This window comes from Girardinichthys multiradiatus, chromosome 12, assembly GCF_021462225.1.
Source record: "Girardinichthys multiradiatus isolate DD_20200921_A chromosome 12, DD_fGirMul_XY1, whole genome shotgun sequence".
In the NCBI taxonomy this organism is placed as follows: domain Eukaryota; kingdom Metazoa; phylum Chordata; class Actinopteri; order Cyprinodontiformes; family Goodeidae; genus Girardinichthys; species Girardinichthys multiradiatus.
The window spans coordinates 39,645,427-39,667,548 of NC_061805.1; the positions used below are offsets into that span (position 1 = coordinate 39,645,427).

At 42.0% G+C, this 22,122-nt stretch overlaps 1 protein-coding gene across 8 annotated transcripts in view; it reads right to left on the reverse strand.

The window, feature by feature from the left end:
- Positions 1 to 22,122, reverse strand: part of LOC124877647 (AP2-associated protein kinase 1-like) — a 30,967-nt gene that overhangs the window by 3,101 nt on the left and 5,744 nt on the right. For 2 of the 8 annotated variants that reach the window (XM_047381016.1, XM_047381011.1), the window contains exons 3-18: positions 21,828 to 21,936; positions 21,304 to 21,446; positions 21,039 to 21,160; positions 20,868 to 20,949; positions 20,452 to 20,584; positions 20,227 to 20,330; positions 19,844 to 19,923; positions 18,926 to 19,089; positions 18,129 to 18,310; positions 17,217 to 17,402; positions 15,336 to 15,523; positions 14,875 to 15,068; positions 14,734 to 14,802; positions 11,208 to 11,303; positions 4,308 to 4,469; positions 3,949 to 4,038 (exon numbers count right to left, since the gene is read on the reverse strand). In XM_047381016.1, coding sequence (XP_047236972.1) covers positions 3,949 to 4,038; positions 4,308 to 4,469; positions 11,208 to 11,303; positions 14,734 to 14,802; positions 14,875 to 15,068; positions 15,336 to 15,523; positions 17,217 to 17,402; positions 18,129 to 18,310; positions 18,926 to 19,089; positions 19,844 to 19,923; positions 20,227 to 20,330; positions 20,452 to 20,584; positions 20,868 to 20,949; positions 21,039 to 21,160; positions 21,304 to 21,446; positions 21,828 to 21,936 — 2,104 coding nt within the window. Of the gene's footprint in view, positions 1 to 302; positions 3,437 to 3,948; positions 4,039 to 4,307; positions 4,470 to 11,207; positions 11,304 to 14,733; positions 14,803 to 14,874; positions 15,069 to 15,335; positions 15,524 to 17,216; positions 17,403 to 18,128; positions 18,311 to 18,925; positions 19,090 to 19,843; positions 19,924 to 20,226; positions 20,331 to 20,451; positions 20,585 to 20,867; positions 20,950 to 21,038; positions 21,161 to 21,303; positions 21,447 to 21,827; positions 21,937 to 22,122 lie in introns of those variants that run through there. The other 6 variants (XM_047381019.1, XM_047381012.1, XM_047381015.1 and 3 more) reach the window with 6 other exon arrangements.

Consider the following 22,122-nt stretch of genomic DNA (forward strand, 5'->3'; position numbering starts at 1 on the left):
CATGATGGAAATACATTTCGAAATTTATGCCCTAAAATCCCAACTGCACCTCACCACAGCAGAAGGCAAGCTTACAAGAACGCTCCCACCTTCAAATATTTGCATTTCAGGGAAAAACTGTCCTAAAAGTATCGAATGCAGATTATTTTAATACCAGAGACAGATCAAATTAGTGTAGGGTTTTCTGAGTAAGGTATCAATTAACTCAATAATTTAAAATTTAATTTGATTCACCAAAGATAATATCTGAGGTCACAAAATAAGTCAAAACTGATTAATCCAAGTTTTATGAAAAACAGAAATTATTGAAGTAACTTTTTATTTTCCATGAATTCTTCTGAACAGTAACATTAGCCACCATCAGCTGCACAAAGCAACATCAGTGAAAAGCAATTCAAAGGATAACAGAACAGAACCGCACATACTCAAATCAGCTGGTGACAAATATCGGGCGAATTTCAGCTCGACAGGCCCTGACTGGTCACCTACTCGGTCTGGTACTCCAAAATCCAAAAAGCTTTGTAATTTGTCTGTTTTTTGAAAAAGAGTAGCTAGCGGGATTCTGAGAAGTCATTAAATATAGCCACATGTTCTCGGGGGAAAAAAAAAGCATTGGCAGGTCTGTAACAATAAATAATAATAATGATAATAATAATGGCCAAGAATGTAATCATTCTGGCCATTTTAAATGTAACAAAGCCCGTAGGCCCAACTGAGATCCACTATACCCATTTACAAAACGTTATTTCCAAGAAATAAGGTCCTATTTGTGGCTCAAGCTGTTACATTTACAGAATACTTTAATACTATGCCAACAGCATCATAAATTCTTCAATTATTGGTAATATTGCTATTTGCTTTATTATATTTCCAATAGCTAAGTTTGCTATGTTATTGGCAATTGTCACCCTACGGCCTGCTGCTAGATTACTGGTTGCCACAAGGTCAAAGTTTTACAAAAAAACTAATCTAAATGATTACTACAATTGCAAAATGTAGCATTAATTATTTCACTGTTAATTCACAGTGTACTGATCTTAACCATATGACATCCATTGAATGAAGGGAAGTAAACTTGATCTCCTCAAAGAGATTTATGCGTAAATCATTTACTGTAGCAGTGATGGCAAAACAATAGGAAAGATGCAGTTCTCAGTTAAATTCAAGGTTAAACTACCATTAGAAATAATCTTACAATGTACAGCAATGCAATTAAACTTCCTTGAAAAGCCATGATTCAGCGTAGAGCTTGGTGGGATTTTTACATATAAACACAAAATCAACTGCAATGATTGTCATCAAATGTAACGCAATTTTTATACAGCTGCCAGCCAAAGCTTTCTCATTACTTAAAGAGTAAAAAACAGACAGTCATGAGGGATCAAGGATGCTCCAGAGATATCAGGAAGAACATGCCATCATTACGTGTCCTCTGAATTAACAACAATCTGTCATCATAAACAGGAACACATTAGCGGTACAATGGGAAGAAAGTGCTAAAAATATGATCCAGGCAAACACATCAGAAGCTCATCGTTTCATCAAGAACAAAAGCTGTGGCTGAATGATTGACATGAATGGAGAAAAATAAACCATGGAACTTTAAACGGGCTGGGTCATCATTTACACTCCTTTCCACATTAAAAGATGAGTCTCCGCTCATACATTTGTTTCTAAATCCCTGTGAATATTAGTCATATCGTGACAGATAAAATGCCTGTAAATAATTTTCACAAAAAAACATATTATAAGCATTAAAAAGAATAAATGTGAGAAGTAATTGGAATTCTATGTACAGAAATGAGTCATATTGGCCCATTTACTTCAAAGTACGAGTAGGTAAGGATTTTATCAGAGTCTGAGAAATCATTAAATAAAAATGCAAATGAAAATGCACCAGATTGATTAATACTCCGAAGATGTGGAAAATGCTGATCAGGAGAGCATCTTGGGGTCAAACTAATCAGCCACAGAGAGTTCAGGTGTTAAAGAAAAAACATCATCAAAACCATCATTGCAGTTTGGAAATCTGTAACATCTTTCAAATAATTCATATATACACCTACCTATTCAGTGCACTGGAAAAGCATTCACACCAGATTCTGGCACGTTACAACCACAAGCTTCTCTGTATTTAGTTGGGATTTTATTTATGTGATAAACTAGCGCAAAGTTGTGTATGATTATGAAGTTAATGGACAACATTTTTGAGAATTACATGTAGTTTTCAACCTTAGTTGCCTTTACAGAATAGCTGTCCACCTGTAGCATGACTCAGTTGAGTAATTAGGTTACTTCTGATGCCAAGTGACACAGTTTTTAGATGTTTTCTTATTAATAAAAAAAATAAAATAAACCATGCATTCTTTTGAGTTTACTTTAGAATAATGCAAGACAAGGTATTGGTCCACAATATTAAATCCCTCTAAAATACACTGACAGTTGTGTTTGCAAAGTGAGTAAAATGCTGAACTATTCAAGGTATAGCAATACTTTTGCAAGGCACTATAATCTAACTCAGTGTTAAAGATATACATGTAAATAGCAGCACAGGACTGAATAGACTTAAATTACAAACGCTATATGCTTTGTAATCATTTCAAAGCTATTTGTCTTAATAGGACAGCCTAATTCTCCTCTTAATTAACCAATAAATAACCAATTTCTCTCTACCCATAGTGGTTAACTAAGATTAACCAAAAAACTGGTTTATCTGTGCAGCAGTAAATGACTGAGTGGTTCCTTACTGTCCCATTGTTGTTTGATCCATAGTACTTGACCAGATCTTTTACTGGAAACTACATCATGGTATTCATAAGGTCTACATCATTCTCAGTTCTCACCTTTTCAACAACCCCTTGACACGCATAAACGTTCCTGACCGTGTGTCATTTAAGCTTCAACAATTATCACATACAGAAACAATAAGCACAAAGGAGCTGTGATCAAGCAGCGCACACAATGACAGTTGATCAAAATGGGAGTAAAAATCAATGAGGGACATTATTGCAAGAACAAGGAAACATGAAAAATAAAAGACAATGGTGAAGCCAGGACAGAAGCAGACGATATGCTCAAGCATTAACAAAAATAAACAAATCACCAGCGTGTAAATGTCAACGGCCAGCAGAGATGCATGAAACCAGCTTATCACGCTGCTAGAGATGGAGTTGAGACCAAGGAGGCACATAAAGAGAATGGCTCTACTGAACCAATCCATGCTGGCTATTCCTCACATTAAAGGTTGCTACAGTAAGTGCCTCTGTCACCCATCTCTGTCCTTTAACCCCCCCCACCCCAAAAACACCCATCTTTTTTTAGGATTGCACCCCCCCCCCAATCTAGAGGTCGATGAGCTGATCCACCAGCAGAAGGGAGCGCGCCAAGTTGGGGATGCTGGACTCTGAACTGCCACTGTTGCTGTGAGAGTGACCACCTGAAAAAACATGCCAGAAAGAAAGAGAGGAGGAGAAAGAGATGGACATGGAGGAGCCGAGGGAGGTTTTGAAAGACAAGCAAAAGAAAAAGTCAATAATAAGGGTTGTATGAAGAAGTTATGAGTAAGGACATGATGAGGATGAAGAAAAATGATGGCAGAGCAGAAAGAAAAAAAAAAAAAATGCATGAACAGAGGCAGAAAGAGAAAGAAGCAAAGAATAAGCTGGGATCATGTTTATACAGCTGCATCATCATAGGTGAGTGTAAGGAAGTTCCACTAACATTAAGAGAGCCAATACACCTTCAATTTGTGAAACAATGGCAGTTTAACATTGAGAATGAAAGAAAGAAAGGAAGTAATGTGAGAGCTTAATGAGCAGTGGGTTGGGGGTCTTAGAAGTGACAAACACACCCTGGTGATCACTAACACAAGCTAGAGTGAGTTAACTAGGGATCATCGTTGTGGTTTCAGCAGGTGTGAGGGATCCTTGCATGTCTTTTAAAACTTACCTTGATTCGAGTTTTTTGCAATGAGCACAGGAATGGGGTCAAACTCATCATCATTGCCCTTTTTCCCACCCGACAAGAGGAAAGAAGAGTCTGTGGTGAAGAAAGACAAAGCGAGGTCGAAATAGGAGGAAAACGTTAATTCAGAGAGGGAAGAAAAGCCAGTTAGAAAGAAGTGTGCATGCAAATTAATCACAACGTTACATAGCTTTTAGATATTTAGCAAAGTCTCAAGGTTCCCAAGGTTGTTATCCACACTTTAATCTCTGTGACACGTGCCTAAGTTTCTGCTCCTTTCTGAGGAACTTAACTGCCTGGCTAACACACCCAGCACACATTGGGGTGCACAACTGAAGTCTTACCGGCAGTCTGACTGAGTTGCAGCTCCTCCAGACACGATCCGGAGCCACAGCCAGGAGGGCCAGAGGAGAAGGAGGAAGGCAGGGCACAAATAGGCTGGCTTCCACCAGAAGTATGAGTTAACAAATCACCCCCCAGCAGAGACATCTCCCCATTGAAAGAATCTGAAGCATAGCCAAAGGGTCACAGGAAAATGAAACTGTTAGAGTAGCAAAGGAAGATGAAATCTGTTAGTGAAGCAGCTCACATGGTGAAACTAATTACAGCCACTAATAAAGAACAGCACAGCAGAAATTAGTCCAGAAATCTTCATATTTGCTTTAACTAATGATGTTAAATGGAGAAAATCTTTGAGGGAAGGTTTAAATGGCCCAAAAGTAGAGATGTACCAATCAGAATTCTGTGGTCGGATTCTGATCCTCGTTTTAGTCTGAAGGTGTGGATTTTGGCAAAGTTTTCATGAAGAATTAAATATTAGCACATAGGTACAGCATTCAGACATGATCTGGCCTTCCTCTCATGAGCGATCAGTAATTATTAAATAGTTACATTAGATGCTGATACGAGTTAGCATTTTCCATCGGTGATAAGTATGGTTAGCAAGGCTAGCATTACTAAAAAAAACAGTCCGTTATCCTAAGAGAAATAGAACCTTAGCTTAACTCTGAATACTGTCGTGAAAGCTATCATTTCCTAAAAGCTTGGTTCACAACACAATTAATCAAAGCGATAAAGCAGAGCAACTTTACAGCCTTCCTGTAATCTGCTTGATGATTAGTCAGAATGCTTCAGTAGAAAAATATTTATTTGAAATAACTTCTTACACTTTTTGTCTTTCTTTGACTATATTTTTAAAGATCTCCCTCATACTGAAAACAGCAAACCTAGTCAGATCTTTTACACAACGTAAAGTGTTGTCAGCAGGACCTAGTTGTGTATGGAAGCAAATCGTTACCATATTTCAAATGAAAAAGCATTTTCAGAAATGCTTTTTCATTTTAAGAATGTGGCTGCATTGTTTGACTCATAGATGAAATTAGTTATCAATAATCCTATTTGCATTTTAATTTTCTTCTTCAAGACTGCTCATTCTTTCACTTAATTAAAATGAAAATGAAAAAGACATTTGAGATTTATTTTTCAAAATGTACCCCAGCAAATAGATACCAAAATTCAATTTGAAATGTAAAATTTGAAAATGAAAAAGCATTTCCAGAAATGTTTTTTCATTTTAAGAATGTGGCTGCATTGTTTGACCCATAAATAAAATTAGTAATCAATCATCCTATTTGCATTTTCTTCTTCACGACTGCACATTTTATGCCATAATCAAAAAAAAAACAAAGCAGACATTGCTTTTTCGTTTTCTTTTTTTTTTTTTTTATTGTGTCTTGTTCAGCAGAGTAGCGCTCAGAATTGTTGTCTGAGTGCCAAGAAATTGCCCAACAGATTTACTTTCACAAGCAGAGCATCACAGCTAATGCTTTAAAGCTCTGCTCGATATTTATAGAAGAAACTTTATTATAAACTTCTTTGAGAATATTTCAATTGTTACGGACACGGAGACTGAAATGAAAAGGAAAAATTAAGCTCAAAAAAGAGAGAGATGGGGGAAAAAGGGGAGAAAAGGAGGAAAGAGTGGAGGAGAGAAAGAAGGATAAAGAGAATACAAGATTACACCCTGCTTGCTTATACACCTACAGCTGTTTTTTTTTTTTTTTTAACAAAATAGTACATGGTAATTCTGAATGTAAAATGTACTTAGTGAGAGGTGCAGCCCAAAATAGAACATCTGTGTATCTGTCAACACCTGAAGCTTAACACTTGTGAGTATGAGTGTGGACGCGCTTTTGTATACAAGGTTTCTCCACAAAAATATGCAATAGCAAGTGTGAGGACCCACAAGCCTGCCCCATGGGCCCTGGATGGACACTGAGGAGAACTGAGTCACAGACATCTAAAGGCCCCCCCAAAGCACAAGAACCCCAGGAGAACCACCGCCAGGACTACCGCAACCCCCCCCAGAGAAGAGCAGTGGAGAGTCCCAGGGGAACCACCCAGCAGCGACAGTGCAGAAGCCCCAGGGAGCCACAGCGACGAGTCCACAGGCCCCGCCAACTGCCGTCCACGCCCGAGCAGATCCAGCCATGGACCCAAAGGCCCAAGACCCCGGGACACACCTCCCCCCAAGCAGAGGCCCGACAGAGCCCAGGGGGCCAGGCCCCGGCAAGCAGCCACCGGGAGTGAGCCAGCCCACACCAAAGCACCTGGCCCTGGACACCGAGAACCACAAGTACACCAGTGGGCAGAGACTCCAACCACCAGCAGGCGGTGTGGCGGGGAGGAAGCTGATCCAGTTTAGGGAGCAGCCCAAGACCCAACCTGACACAAAAAACAGGCACACACAGTCACAATCACCCACTCCCACCCTCATGCATACACATAAAATCACTGACACCCAACATAAGGATAACAACAATGGACGTCATACACTCACTCACACTCCCCATGCATACTCTATACTCCCAGGTCCAGGTGCCTGTACCCCCTCAGGGCAACCAGCCCCCGGAACCAGGAGGTAGTCCCCTTCCCTCCTGGGGCAGAGGCAGGCAGACAGCGCTGGTACTGCCCAGACCCGGGTGCCCCCGGCCCAGCTCCCGCCCCCCTGCCCCGAACCCAGTCCCCAACAACCCCTATCCACCTCCGGAGAGGGGGCTATGTACAAAAGAGGGGTCCACATGGCCCAAAGCAACCCACCAACCGAAGCCGCCCCGGGACGGAGCAGTCCCGACCCCCCAACGAGCCCTGATCTCAACCCCATGAGTCTCCCACCCTCAGTGAAGCCCAACAAGAACAAGAACCTCCCCACAGGGCCACCCCCAACATGGACACCGATATCAAACACATCCCCCCGAACCCAAACAGCACAAATCCACACCCCCACAGGTAAACTCCGTGGCCGAGAAGCCAATGAAGCCACACCCACACAGCGCAAGCTCCACACATATCCCCGCTCTAAAAACCCCCGCCGCACCCCGCTCCCCCACCACACAGCGTGCCGCAACGGCAAGGCAAGGGCCCTGCGCAGTGCCACCCCCGCCCACCGGCGCAACAGGGCAGACCCCACCCAGCACCGCACCCACAACCGGACCCCCGACCCCACACCATGATGGGACAAACTCATCCACCCAGAGGTCCCCGGCCAGCGGCAGGCACCCAGGGCCAGTAAACCCACCACGCCCCCCACAGCAACAAAAAACACTACATCACTGCCACTGCAATGACCGCCCAGGGAGAAACACTATCCAGCTCAGCTCCACCATCGCCGCCCAGCCGATCCAAACGCCAGTGACCCCACGCCCTAGAAGTGGACACAACCCCTCCACCCCACGGGCCGCAGGCCCTCCACGCCACCCCCCAGTCCACCGCCCCGATCCTCCCTCGGACAAGACAGCCAGCAGAGTAGCACACCTCCAAGCCCGCCCAACCCCCCCACACAGTGCCAGCAGCTCCAGCCCACCAGTCCACAAGAGGGATACATGCACCGGCCGGGGACCTGGGCCATGCGGGCCAACCGCTCCAGGCCAAGCACACCCCGCCAGCCGTCCCGGTGTAGTCACAAGACATGCTCTGCCGCCCCACCCACCCGACCGCGGGTGGCACCCCCGCATGGCCACGAAGCAGTCCAGCCCCTCCATCAAAACGGGGCCACATCCCAATAAACGTCGGCTAAGACCCCCCCGCTGGAGCCTGGCACCCCCCCAGCCGGCAGACCAGGGCCCAAAGCCAGGGGCCGAGATCCAAGGGAACCCAAGCGATCCCGAGAGAGCCGAAACGCCAGCCCAGCACCACACAATCCCCAAGACCCGACCCCCAACCCCAGCTTAAACCCGACTAGAGGGCCCATTCCCTCTCCCGGCCTCCGACCACAGATGGGAAATAGCGAACGGGGTTGTGAAAAGACCCCAAGCCTGCCTCCGCCAGCTCAAATGTGGTGTTGATGCGTGTTGTTGTAGTGTTCATTTAAAAAGAAAAACGGTGGGGAAAAACGGTGGGGAAGAGGGTCTGCCCCCCCGCCACTCTGAACCCTCAATGTCTACATGCAATTATACCCTTAGAGGTGAGCGCAGGCACCAGAGGTTAGGCTATTAGGATATCCTTCCCTCCTGATGCCATTGAGTGCGCCCACCCCCAAGACCCTACATGCGAATGTCATGAAAATGTTATAAGTGAGAGTGTCTAAGTTGAACAATAAAATTGGGGCACAGGCTGCCATGGGACCGCAGAGATGGAAAACCCTTGCGGCACTCCGATGGCGCACCCGCACCCCAAGGCCCTCCATGAGTGGTATTGTGATGGAGCTGGCAGAGGGAGGTGTCTGGGGATGGGGAGGGAAAGACTGGGGGGCAAACTGCTCTCCCGGGGAGCCAGCTCCTCGGCTGACCTCAATAGGCACCCCCGTTTGCCGAGTCCCAACAAAGGAGGGAGGCATAGGCACATCTGCCGGGCAAAAAACTAGGGACAGGTAACAGGCCCCGAGAACCAACTGAAAACCGGGACCAACGTCCCCCGCCCCCCCCGGAACCACCCAGCCCCTCAGACCCCGAACCCCAGCCCCGTTACCCAGTCCGCCGCCCGAAGTAGCCACCGACCCCCAACAAAAAGGACCCAGCCACAAGCGCCCAAGAATGCGGCCCCACTCCAAACAAAGGAGCAGACCAGCCAGCCCAGCACAACCAAAATACACCACACAAAGGAGGGCACATGACCAGCACGTCCAGCCACCCCCGAACCCACGGGGCAGGGCCAACAGAGCGCCAGCCCCCGAAGCCCGGCACCAGACAGCAGCCACAACCAGGCAAGCAGGGCAACAAAACACATCCCACTCCAACACCAATGCCGCCACCAAACCGCACCCGACCCAAAATGGCAGGCCCACTCAAATGCAAGCTCCTGGCCATGACAAGTACATGATAGGTACATTCAATTTGAAATGTAAAATTTGAAAATGAAAAAGCATTTCCAGAAATGGTTTTTCATTTTAAGAATGTGGCTGCATTATTTGACCCATAAATAAAATTAGTAATCAATCATCCTATTTGCATTTTCTTCTTCATGACTGCACATTTTATGCCATAATCAAAAAGAAAACAAAGCAGACATTGCTTTTTCGTTTTCGTGGTCTGCCCGCAAAGTACTGCCCAGAACTCGAAAACAAAAAAGCATTCCGAGCGGCACGTGCAGAGTGACGTCAGTAGCCGCTCTTCCTCAGCTCCCTGCTGACCAAGCTACCCATCTTGTTCGGTAGGGGGCGCTGTGCACGTCTGCATTGCATTACATTGCAAACGTGTCGAGAAATTGATTGAATTGCAGCAGGACCGAGCTCAATTTGTGACAGTGGCAGGCAGAACTGTAGTTCCGGTGGCAGGCTGTGGCATTCTCGTGGCAGCCTTATAGCCTGGGACATCCAGCGTGTTTTTAAGCATTTATTTATAATTTTCTGTGAGTGACAATTCAGAATAGGCGCTCGTGCTCTATAATAAACCAGCTGTTTGTGCAATAAATCTTCGTCATCCTTTCAACACGTCACACATACACATAGTGCCATTTATTTTCCATGTCAAGTAAATACCTTATATCACCTTATGTTATGGATCTAAAGCTGTTTATTAAATAATAATCAATAATTAAATCATTATTTAAAGGTAACAGGCTATAACAACAATGACATCCCGTTTGCCAACAATCAGCATCAGCTTCCACAAAAACAGCGGCAACGGCATTGGCAAGTTTTACGGCCGGTCTGGCACATTCTGGCATCCTCGCGGAATCCCATGCCACCCTGCGGCAGGCTGTGGCAGCTTCGGTGGCAGGCCGTGGCGGAACTGCCACAGCCTGCCACCGAAACTACCAGTTCTGCCTGCCACTGCCACAAATTGAGCTCGGCCCTGCTGCAATTCAATCAATTTCTCAGCACGTTTGCAATGTAATGCTATGCAGACGTGCACAGCGCCCCCTACCGAATAAGATGGGTAGCTCGGTCAGCACGGAGCTGGGGAAGAGCGGCTGCTGACGTCACTCTGCTGCGTCCGCCGCTCAGAATGCTTTTTCGTTTTCGAGTTCTGGGCAGGACTTTGCGGGCAGACCACGAAAACGAAAAAGCAATGTCTGCTTTGTTTTCTTTTTGATTATGGCATAAAAAGTGCAGTCATGAAGAAGAAAATGCAAACAGGATGATTAATTACTAATTTTATTTATGGGTCAAATAAAGCAGCCACATTCTTAAAATGAAAAAGCATTTCTGGAAATGCTTTTTCATTTGAAATATGGTAACGATTTGCTTCCATACCTCTACACCCACACTCTAGAAAATGTATTTTTTGATTAAATTCGAAATAATACTTTCATCTAAAAACAAATTTTGATTAAGTCTTGAAGAAAATTGAAATGCAAATAGGATTATTGATTACTAATTTAATCTATGAGTCAAACAATGCAGCCACATTCTGAAATGCTTTTTCATTTGAAATATGGTAACCATTTGCTTCCATTGTTGTGCTCACATATGATGCATTCACTAATCAGAAAAGGTGGATTTTGGAGTTTTTGACAGGCCAGTCGGTGGTCAGGACCGATCAAGCTGAAAAACGGCAGATTCTGGTCATCAGCCAAGTTCTCGGTGCATCTCTTCCAAAAATTCAAGGATACAAACTTAAAATGTTGATCCATATTCCTGTGCCACACTATAGTGTCCAGAGCCCAAGGCCAAACATCACTAGTAACAATGTTTTTTCCAATATCTGCATTATCTCAAATACTTACTATAAATCAACCTGGAATCAGTTAATCCCATAAGAGGTTATAGTGTGTTTCTGTTCTTATCTATGGTCCAGAATGCTAACCTGGCATGCTGGCAGCAATATGTTCTGGCTGGCCTGAATGGCACTGAGGAGCTTCCAAACCAGGGATCAAGGAATCCACACACACCTCAGGCTTTGCTACACCGACACACACAGAGAAAAAGAAATGGTTAGTAATAGACATGAAAACATAAATGTAGCAGGGCTAAAACTCATGGCCTTTTTTGCTCCTTTTAAACAGACTATTTGATTTCTTGATCATAAAGGAAAAAGGAGAATAAAGGCTATAGAAAAATATTTGAATATGATGTGAAAATTGGAGGAAAAACATTGGAAGAGTAGCAGACCATGAAGCTTTCTGCAAAAGTACTGAAGGAGCCAAAGAAAAGAGTAAAAGTGCAGGAAACAGCAGAGAAAAGTCAGGGGACTTCAATCTCTCTTATCACTTTCTAAATGAGTGAGACAGAGACAGAAAATAGGGTCTAATAGAAGAGTAGAGACAGCTGTCCGCCAGAAAAGGCCATTGCAGGGTGGGGAGTTTCCAGCAAAGTCCTAAACCAGTGGGAAAGTTAAAGCAATATAATCCAGTAATGAATAGAAAGTTTAAATCAGGTGGTACTGTGACAAACAAGAAAGCACAAGGACTCCAGTTTATCCTGCCACCATAAACAATAAGCAGGTTAAAGGAGACAAGAAAAGTCTTTTTTTTAAAGAACTGCAGTAAAGAGCAACATCTCAATGTCATTAAGTTTCCAAACAAATGTCAGACACCATCGCCATGCCAACAGTTATTCAGAAAGTACTACCATCACGAAGGAAAACATGTTGAGCTTACTAGTGTGACTGAATGCTTTGGATTCAGCAACAACTTTCTCAGGTAGGTCTGACATCAGGTAAAAGGTGAGTATGTGGAAAAGCACCTTTTAGGCACAGGGAGGTTGTGAGATCCTGTGGTGCTCTTTCCCTTCCAAAAAAAGCCCTGAGAACGTTTTCGGAACAAATAGCATCATGAAGTCTTTCAAATAACAGGGCGTCATGTACAGAAGGTGTGTATGCAGAATATTAAGGTGCAGCAACTTTTCCATGCAAACTGCATCAAAGATGAACTGACTGCAGAATCGTGCTCAGTCAACGCCTGGAGGCTTTGCTGCAAAACCGTTGATGTGAAATTTTTTTATTTTGTTTTCCAAAACCCCAAAATGATAATGTTTTAGACATCTGCTTGTCACCAATGAAAACATTTTTCAGTCCTTAAACTTAATATGTTGAGCAAGAGATTTTTTTGTGACATTAGTGCAACAGTAGTAAACTAATTTGTTTTTGCACGGTCTCTTAGTCGATTTAGTTCAACCCAACACTCCACAACAAGTCAGATTAGTAGTACTGTCCTTTATCATGACAATGATGGCACCAAATCTCTTTTTAAGCTTTGTACGTACAACATTTAGCACTTTCCTTTTAATTAAACAAAATAAATCATCTTAATGACACTCTTCATTACAGACTGTGAAGGTGGCTTACCAAATCACAAAACATTTTCAATCAAGTGAAACAGTAGGGTGCAATCCATGCACAAAACAACCAACCTGTGGCTGCTGCTCATACTTACGAGTAAAGTAGTATGAGGTAACATGGGGAAGGAAGGAATATGTTGAGTCAGGTAATGACACAGCAGATGTGACCTTTTCCTGCCTTCACTATTAGGAAAAAAGGCCAACAATGGATAAAAAGGTTCTCACAAATCTTTGATTTGTCAAACTAACCATGCAACATATTAAAAACTAACAACAAATAAATCGTATTTTTCTTAATTTTAACAAGTGTTCACTCAAACTACTCTGCCTTATCAGCAAACGTTAGACTGTGGCTGCTATTTGAATAAATGTTAGAGAGTGAATCTAACAGATGGATTAGGAAGGGTGTAAAAGATTAAACACATCCTCATCATGTAATAACTGCAAGATCTGTTTAATCGCAATGTATGCATTAATCATCACTTTGGCAAAGTTGTTCAAACATACAGAAATGATTACTGCAGCAAAGGCTGATCTAAGGAGAATCTAAAACGCTGGGTCGTCCTTTTAACATGACAGTATATTTAACTTTCACTTGTTCTATGTGGCACTGATAAGCCCTCCTCCAGCAGTAAAGCAATCCAATTAACAAAAGGGAATTTGTCCTGTGCGTTGCCATGCAACAGTGAGCGCGCAGATCTGCATGGGAGATGCCGTCTCACTGTATCTAAGGTGTCTATTCATGGACGGGGACAAGAAGCCACTGTGAGGCTGCAAGCTATGTCAACATGATGGCACTGTGTACAAGTCCAAACTGCAGATCTCGCCCTGTAAAATAACATGTGTGTAGTGTGTGATATTCAGGAAACTTCACGAGCCAGGAAGGGTTTCTGATGACAGAAATGTTGATTCTGACTAACTTTACTGCTTGTTTTGATTGCGCTGCGTTGAGGTCGCCATGTAGATGATCAGGTAAAATGAAAATAACTGCAAAGTTACAGAATATTAATTTAATCATAACAAAAAGCTCATTTCCACTGCGTTTTAGCCCTGCCACAAAATGACCTGGTAGAATCATTAGCTTAAGGGAATTTGTTAAAGCAGAGAGAGCAGCTAATATTACTCTGTCATTCTGATTGAATTAGAAGAGCAGAATAATTGCTTTAAAAAGGAGTGGTACCTGAAGTCATTATTTACCTCCAAGAAAGGCAGTGTTTATCATCATTGCTTTGCATAAACCCAAGTTCACAGGCAAGGATGTTGCTGCTAGTAAGAGCACCCGAATCATCCATCTGTCCAATCACCAAGAACTAAAAAAGGAGAGGTTCAGTTGCTATGAAGAAAGCTCCAGGACAACCAATTAAGCCTTGCAAATGTCTGGACCATCTCCTAAAGAAGATTCAACAAAAAGATGGCTTTGCCACCAGTGCAGAGCATGCTAAGAAATTGAAGCAAGAAGGTGAGAGTTTTTGCAAAAACAATGAGGTGGAGACTTTTAGGTGCTGCCCTGTTATTAAGCAGGACAGCAAAGAAGCCACTTCTCTCCAGGAAAGACACCAAGCACAATCTGTAGGAAGTACCAGGATTGGACATTATCTTCTCTAATTAAGATCCATTCAGATTGTTTTGGACGTCATTCACAACATTGTCAGAACGATGCTATAATAATTATATTAACATTGAGCTTCAGTAAACTAAATGTCAAAAAAAAAACTATCCAACACCAAAGCTCTGAGAGCATCAAAGACTTGACACATTCTGAGTCTGCAGGACGTTGAACAGCACTAGAACTATACATTAAAGAGTAAAAATAATATGGAGCAAACAAAGTCATCATGGGAACACGAATGACTGAAATAAAGGGTATATATCAGACCTTAATAAAAGACAACAGAACATACAATGCAGCAAAATAGCTACACACCTCTGGCAATGTCACATTAAGCTGCCAGAGAAACTGATTCATTCACAGCAAATCTCAAAAGAAAACAGTTAGGAAATATAACAAAGTAATCAGATCGCTTAGAGAAGAGAGAAATAGAATAAAGTTTTACCTGGAAAAGCACCGAGCTCTGGAATGAGACCTCCACTGGAAGTGAGATCTGTTTCTCCTGGCTGAGCAGCTGTGCAGAAACAATATGCTGTTTGAGATCAAATAAAACCCGTATTTCTAAATGCTGCAGTAAAAAACTTACACTCAGATAACTTTGCAAAGTCTTTGTTGAGTAGCTCTTCTGCAGTTAGCTTGGAGAAATTATCATCTCCAAAGGGGTTCCAGCCAGGCTGAGCATTTGCTGCAGCAAGCACTGATGGAGCATCAGGACCACCTGAATGATACACATTCTGCTGGGATGAGCAAGGGGAACCAGAAGGAGTGGTGCTGGCTGATCTGTAACACAAACAGGTTTAAATACATGAGGCTAAACATGCAAAACGAAACTGAGAATAAAGTGTAAAGTCAGCATGCGGGTGCTCGCCATCCATCGCAAGCCACCGATTGCATTTAAAGACTGAATTGACTAGCGCTTCTAAAGCCCAATTCTTCTGAATGTAAAAGGGATATTTATCTTACCGTTACATTCTGCCATATGAATTAACTTCTTTTGGCCTTCCAGACTCACTCGGCACTATGAAAAGACCTCTTTATTCTGCTTACTTGGACTTGTTGAGGCTGGCCTCAGCTGCGGCTGCCTGAAGCAGCTGGGTGGAATTGCTGACTGGGACCCCAAAGATGGCACTGTGGGTGACGTCGCTCAGGATTCGTCTGTGGCCACTTTTTGGGGCTATCTTTGGAGATGAAGGGGGTGTCAAGGAGCCAGCTTTGTGGATTTCTCTGCCTGGAGTCTACAATAAGAAGCAAACGACACTGAAGGTGGGATTCAAAACAGCAACACATAACTTCCCATCACCTTCTAACCCCAGATATCAAACTGAGTTAGTGGAAATACAGCAAAAAGCATTAAGGGAAAAATTAAGTTAAAGAAAACCATGCTGTGAAATTAAAATCACTTTAGAGAAAAAAGTTGTTTACTTTTAGTTAATTAAATGATTAGTTTAACCCTTTCTCTCTCCTAGACATGGAAATTGACTGAGCTTTTACTGTAACTAATTATATGTGCTCTCTTTCAGACTCTAACCTTGAAAACTGGCTCAGAGTTGATCTGTTCTTTCTTTCTAGGTGAAACGACTAAAGGAGCTACATCCATTAACATTTACTTTTCCTTCCCATAGAAAGTACTTCTGGATCAGTACTTCCATGTTCTTTTTCCTTCTCTGCTCTGTTCTCTCAAACCTCCAGTCGGTCGTGGAAGATGGCCGCTCACACTGAGCCTGGTTCTGCTGGAAGTTTCTTCCTGTTAAAAGGGAGTTTTTCCTCTCCGCTGTCGCTACATGCATCCTCAGTATGAGGGATTGCTGCAAAGTCAACGTCAGTGACTGTCCACTGTCTCTACATGCTCATCTGGGAGGAGTGAATGCTGCAAGTCACTGACTAGATGCAATCTGCTGGGTTTCCTTAGAAAGAAAAACTTTTTATCCAATTTGAATAAATACCTGAATCTGACTGCACTGTTCAATGGTTAGGATTAATTGGAATGTATGTACCTGACTGTTGTGAAGTGCCTTGAGACGACGTGTTGTGAATTGGCGCTATATAAATAAAACTGAATTGAATTGAAACTGAATAGAAAAAGAGATAAAAGAGCACATTGGGAAAATAATCTTTTTTTCAAAGAGTGATTAACATTCCATATTTTAAGTGTTTGTTTTTGTGTCTTAATTTTTAATCAGTGTAGTGTCTTTATTCAGAATAAAACAATGTGCAAATAGGAATTGATAAAAAATTGGTAATTATTTGAAAAATTAGGGGCTGCATGATGGCACAGCTGGTAGCACTGTTGCCTTGCAGCAAGAAGGTCCTCGGTTCTACTCCCGACCGGGGGTCTTTCGGCATGCAGTTTGCATGTTCTTCCCGTGGGCTCTCTCCGGGTACTCCAGCTTCCTCCCACAGTCCAAAAGCATGACTGACTGTTAGGTTAATCGGTCTCTCTAAATTGCCCTCAGGTGTGAATGGGTGTGTGCATTGTTGTTTGGCCTGTGTGTGTCTGTGTTGCCCTGCGATGGACTGGCGATCTGTCCAGGGTGTACCCCGCCTCTCGCCTGTAGACCGCTGAAGAAAGACACCAGCTCCCCTGTGACCCAGTATGGAAGTGGCGGGTATAGAAAATGGATGGATGGAAAAATTAGGTAGAAAGTTAATTAAATATAAAAAAGTGGAATAGAGAATAAAGTTAACTAAAAGTAAACTCAGGAGAAAAAAAAACTCATTTTAAGGACAGTCCACGTAAAGAAAAAACACAAAAAGGAAACCCTTTCCATATGACTTAAACAAACTGATTGGCACTCAATTCCTGTACATTCACTGCCCAAGAAAAGGAAGAAAACAGAAACAATCTGGATGTGATTTTGCTACAGAGGACCTAATAATAATCAGCCTCGACCCAAAGAGCTGCAGACAGCAGCAGGAGTGAGATGTTACCACGACCTCTGGGCCAGCTGTATGAGCAATGACTGCAGACTCGGGGATGGGTGCAAGATGAGATGCTGCTGTTTCATGCACTACATGCTGATGCTGAAGTTGCAGGGCAGAAACTGGGGTAACAGGTTTAGCTTTGGACTGCAGCAGAGTAGATGCATGGGAGGGTGTTTGTTGTTGGTGCAGGTTCTGTAGTTGATTGGAATACCACACAACCAATTATGAGACAGGCTTTCTGTCACACCATTGTTCATTACTTGTGCAGAAGTGAAAAAGACAAGGCGTAACTCAACCTAAAACACTAAGATAAGTAAACAAATACAGAACATAACAGAACATAACAGGGCTAATGTCTTTCTGATTAGGGTTCCTGCTAAATATGCGACAAAGATACTGTAGGCTATCAATCTACTGGAAAAATATACATGTATGCTTTCCATTTAAGTGACATGTTTTTACTGAATTAGTTTCCTGTCTTCATCTACCATTTTGGCAATAGAACAACTTAGTTGTAGTTTCTTAATGACTTTAACAAAAACATCTTATTGCCCCCTTATTGGGTGTGAACTGTATTTTTTTTTACTTTCCTAATTCAGGGACAACGACAGTAAAGCCATTCAATCGTTAGCGTTTAAGAGGATCATTAAGTCTGGAAAGTACACCTGTCTTGATTTTAATTCATGTTGAATATTAACTTTTAACTGACCTGTCTGCAAGTTATGTAACCCACACTTGTTTGAATTTCATATTTGGCCTCACATTGTCTCTGTTACAGCATTCACAGTGATTAAAGCAACTGTAGCTTAGTGAACTGAATGAGGTCCTGGATTTATTACAGCTGTTAATAAAAGTTGCTCCACTGGATTCCAATCCAGCTAAACTGCCTTTTCTATCCGGCTGTGGGAGGATTCCTACCTGCTGGTTATTGTGAGGGGTTAGGAAGGGTGAGGCTTGCTGTGTCTTCATGAGGAGCTGCTGATGTGTTGTGGGCTGTGGCTGCTGGTTGGTCGGCTGTGCTAGATGAGGAGCAGCCTGTACAGCTGGAGCCTGTTGAGCAGGTTGCACAGCAGCTGCAGCCGGGGCATTAATGCCAACCGCTGGGAGAGAGAAAATTATACAAAGCAACTGGGTTATTCATTTCAACTGAGGCTTTTTTTGCACAGCTGAGTCTAAAACTGCCAAAAAATGTTGCCAGAATTAATCCGTGCTGACTTCTAAACCTGTAATAAATTCATTTGTGAAATCCCATTTGATGCTGGTTTTAATTTTCACTTTGGCTGCATTGTATAAATCTTAAATATTGTTATACCTAAAATTATTAATCCTCCTGCTAGATTTAGATCTAAAGTATTTGTTTTAAAATCATGTTTCTTCTGACTGAAAGAAATATAAACATTTTGGAGTGGTCGAACCAGAGTCCAGGTCTCAATCTAATAAGACAACCCGGGAAGGGAGCTACAGATGATTTGTACACGTTATTTAAAAGAAAAGGTATATAAATCTTTCATAAACACAAAACAAGTTAAGAACTCCGTATGAACTTAATTTAATATGCAGGTGTTATGAAGAACAACAGATAGATGGCCACACCACTGCACACTCTGTCAATATTTTATTACATCCAAAAAATCCAATATGAATTAGATGTCTTTTGAACTAAATGGTGACCATAAATAGCAGTCTAACCAACAATATAACAAAGCAAATTGTACCAAAAGCCGGCGTTGTTCCTGTGGTCACATTAGGCCTCTTGCGTGGGGTGAGAGCTGGTTGGATGGGAAGAATGCTTGATAAAGGCTGAGACTGTGCCTGGCCAGCTTTGGGTCGCTGTCGAGGTGCAATAGAGGTTTCTGTAGTTGGAACTGGGTCTGTTAGCCTGTTGTAAGAAAAATAGGGAAAATAGCACAGTAATGGTGAAATTTCGTATGGCTTTATTTAATTGCACGGTGGTTTTCTGGCACCTCTCTACTTTTTAATATCTTGTGATTCGGGGCACAGTACATCTTTGTTGTGCAAAACCTGTCAAAGAAAAATGTAATGAGCTAAAATCTGCCTTATAAGAGTAAAAGTAATGCACTGCAATTCTTTTTAGATGCTTTTAATTGTAAAGATACTGATAACCAGGAGGAATTAACAGCAGATGTGGAAGTTCTGAGACAGTTCTTTAACTTTGGATTTCATTGTGATTTTACTATAAACCATTTTAATTGAGAGATTTCCATTTTTAACTTATCCAGACAGTGGAAAAATGTATTTTTTAATTAATAGAGATAAATCTAAATCATCTAAAACTGTTACCAGCAGGGCAGAGCTTCACAAAATCCATAATCAGAAATTGGCCATCAAATCTCTGACTGATGCATCTCTTTAGCGTACCGAGTTTATACGTCAACAAAAAGTATTTGTAATATAAGTGGAGTGTGCCAAACACAAAGACAGAGCCGACTGTGCTTTCTGTTTCACTACAGCTTAACCAAAGCTGCTATTCTAAACAGCTTAACACACCAATGTCCAGAGGATAACGTCTGCAGTGAGAGTTCAAGCAGGAAAGAGTCATATTAGAAAACGCACAGGTCTAAAAAGGTCCACCATTACAATGTCAGCCCTTACATATTTTGTCTCCTACTCACCTGGCTTTGGTTTGACTCTTTTTGGCCACTGCTTCACTGGCTCGGATAGGCTCAGGAAGTTTTGAAGGAATCTGGGAATTCTGTAAAAGAAATGAAACCCAGTCTCACAGAACTACCAGAAAACAAGAGTTACACAGATATGTGGCAATACTGGTGTATGTTTTGTATGATTACAGCTTAGGCTCAATAAATACTGTTCATTATTTGAGTTTATTAAAAATTATTTTAGAAAAATAACCAAAGCGATTTGTCTTACTTTACTGTTTCGCAGGGAAAGAAAGAGAACTGAAAGCACTTAAAGCAGGATGAATATTGTTTCTGTGATAAAACTAGTCCTGACTGTAAATCTTTTACTTCACATTCCTCCAGCCATGCTAACTTACGTGCAGATTTGGGACAGGACACTCGTGCTGGGCCAGTTTAAAGGCAAAGTAGGATACCTGGTAAATATCTGGTCTCTTGTCAGGATCGGGTTCCAGCATGTATCCTGAGATGTCAACAAACATGGGGTACTAATTTTGAGTAAGGCACATGAAAATTCAAACTGATACACATTTACAGGAGCTTTGTGCATAATTTGTCATGGTGAAACAATAGGTAGTACTTACTAATGAGAGAATGCATTTCCTGGGAATAACGAGAATTGTCTGGGATGGTGAAGCTACCGTCACAGATGGCCACTTGGCTCTCACCAAAAGGAAGGGTAAAGAAGCACAGCTTATAGAGTAGACAACCCAAAGCCTGAAAAAAACAACACATCTTACTAGAGATGCGGTAACAATCGACCTGAGATACGAATCGGTAAATTTTCCCTCGATTTGCTCTGATCGGTAATCTGCAAAAACATATTGTTTTCCCTATTTATTAAATGCATAAAAACTAAGAACTCCCACAACTTGCAGTCTTAAAAAAAAAAAAAAAAAAAAAAGTCTGATTGTCTCATATTGTTTACTGAAAAAAAAAAAAACATTAATCTAGAAGTTAACATCCTGCCAAATAAAGAAAAGTAATAATGAATCCCTACCCAAATATCTGCCTTTGTTGTGATGACCTTTCCACCATAAAGGTTGACCATCTCTGGAGCACGGTATGAGAGGGTGGTGTATCTAGAGAAAAAAAGAACAACAAAGAAATGAGCCTTTGGGCCCCAGCAAAGCAGATAGAATGTGTTTATTGCTCTTTTAAAAATAAATACTTTTTAATTTCTTCTTCTACGACTGCAACCCCTTCAGTCTGTGGGTTTTGGAAATTATTTGTGGCACTTCCAAAATCACAGAGCACATAGTGCCCCTGATCGTGTAGGAGAATATTTTCCACCTACATATAAAAAAAAAACAAAAAAAAACACAAGGAGGTTTTTGTTATTGTTAAAGGTCACAAAGAACTTCAAATAATTAGTGCGGCTAACAAACATGTAGCAGCAACCAGTAAAGGCATAAAAGGAAATTAGTGAGACTTGCCTTGAGATCTCGATGGATGATGGGAGTTTTGCACTGATGAAGCCGAGCGACTGCCTCACATGTGTCACAAAAGACCCTAAGCACCTCAGCTTCACTGAAGCCTGTCTGTAATCGCTGGTTCATTAGGTTTACCACCTGCCCACCTATAAAAAAAAAAAAACACATTGCCTTGTCATTACTATGAATCTAAATCTTATAAAATAGCTTGCATTTCTCATTTTGCCAAATATTTGAGGTTTGGAATGACTTTCTGTTCAAATGCAGGGTCAAATCTTTTCAGTAATAAATACCAAAGATTCTTGTCTTTGCTGAATAAATAAAACTGTAAACTTTGCTCCTCAGTGTTTCAACAACCACATGTAAATACCTACATTTCTTAAAGAAAAACCACAAAGTCTTGACACGACTGCTATCAGATAGTTCCGTTTTGGCTAGGAACAGAGCAGGATACCGAGAGCCCCTGAGGGCAATGAGGCTTTGAATTAAACAAAAGCAGAAAGTCATGCAGGGTTGGGCACATTTACCTCGGCAGAAGTCCATTAAGATTAAGACTTCCCACACATCCCCAGCTCCTACAGCGGCTATGCTGGAGTCCAGGAAGCCAACTATGTTTTTGTTGCCTACCAAGTCTCTCTGTAAGAAAAAAAAAAAAATAAGGAAAAAAAAAAACAATTACTTTAAAAAACGTTTACAATTTGGACCTACCGGTAAATAGTTTATTTAGGTGTTAGTGTTATTTTATTTGTATAATCCTGATAACAACCACTGATAGTCATGTTGGGACTTTTATGCAATGACCAATTCAGACCTAGGGTGCTA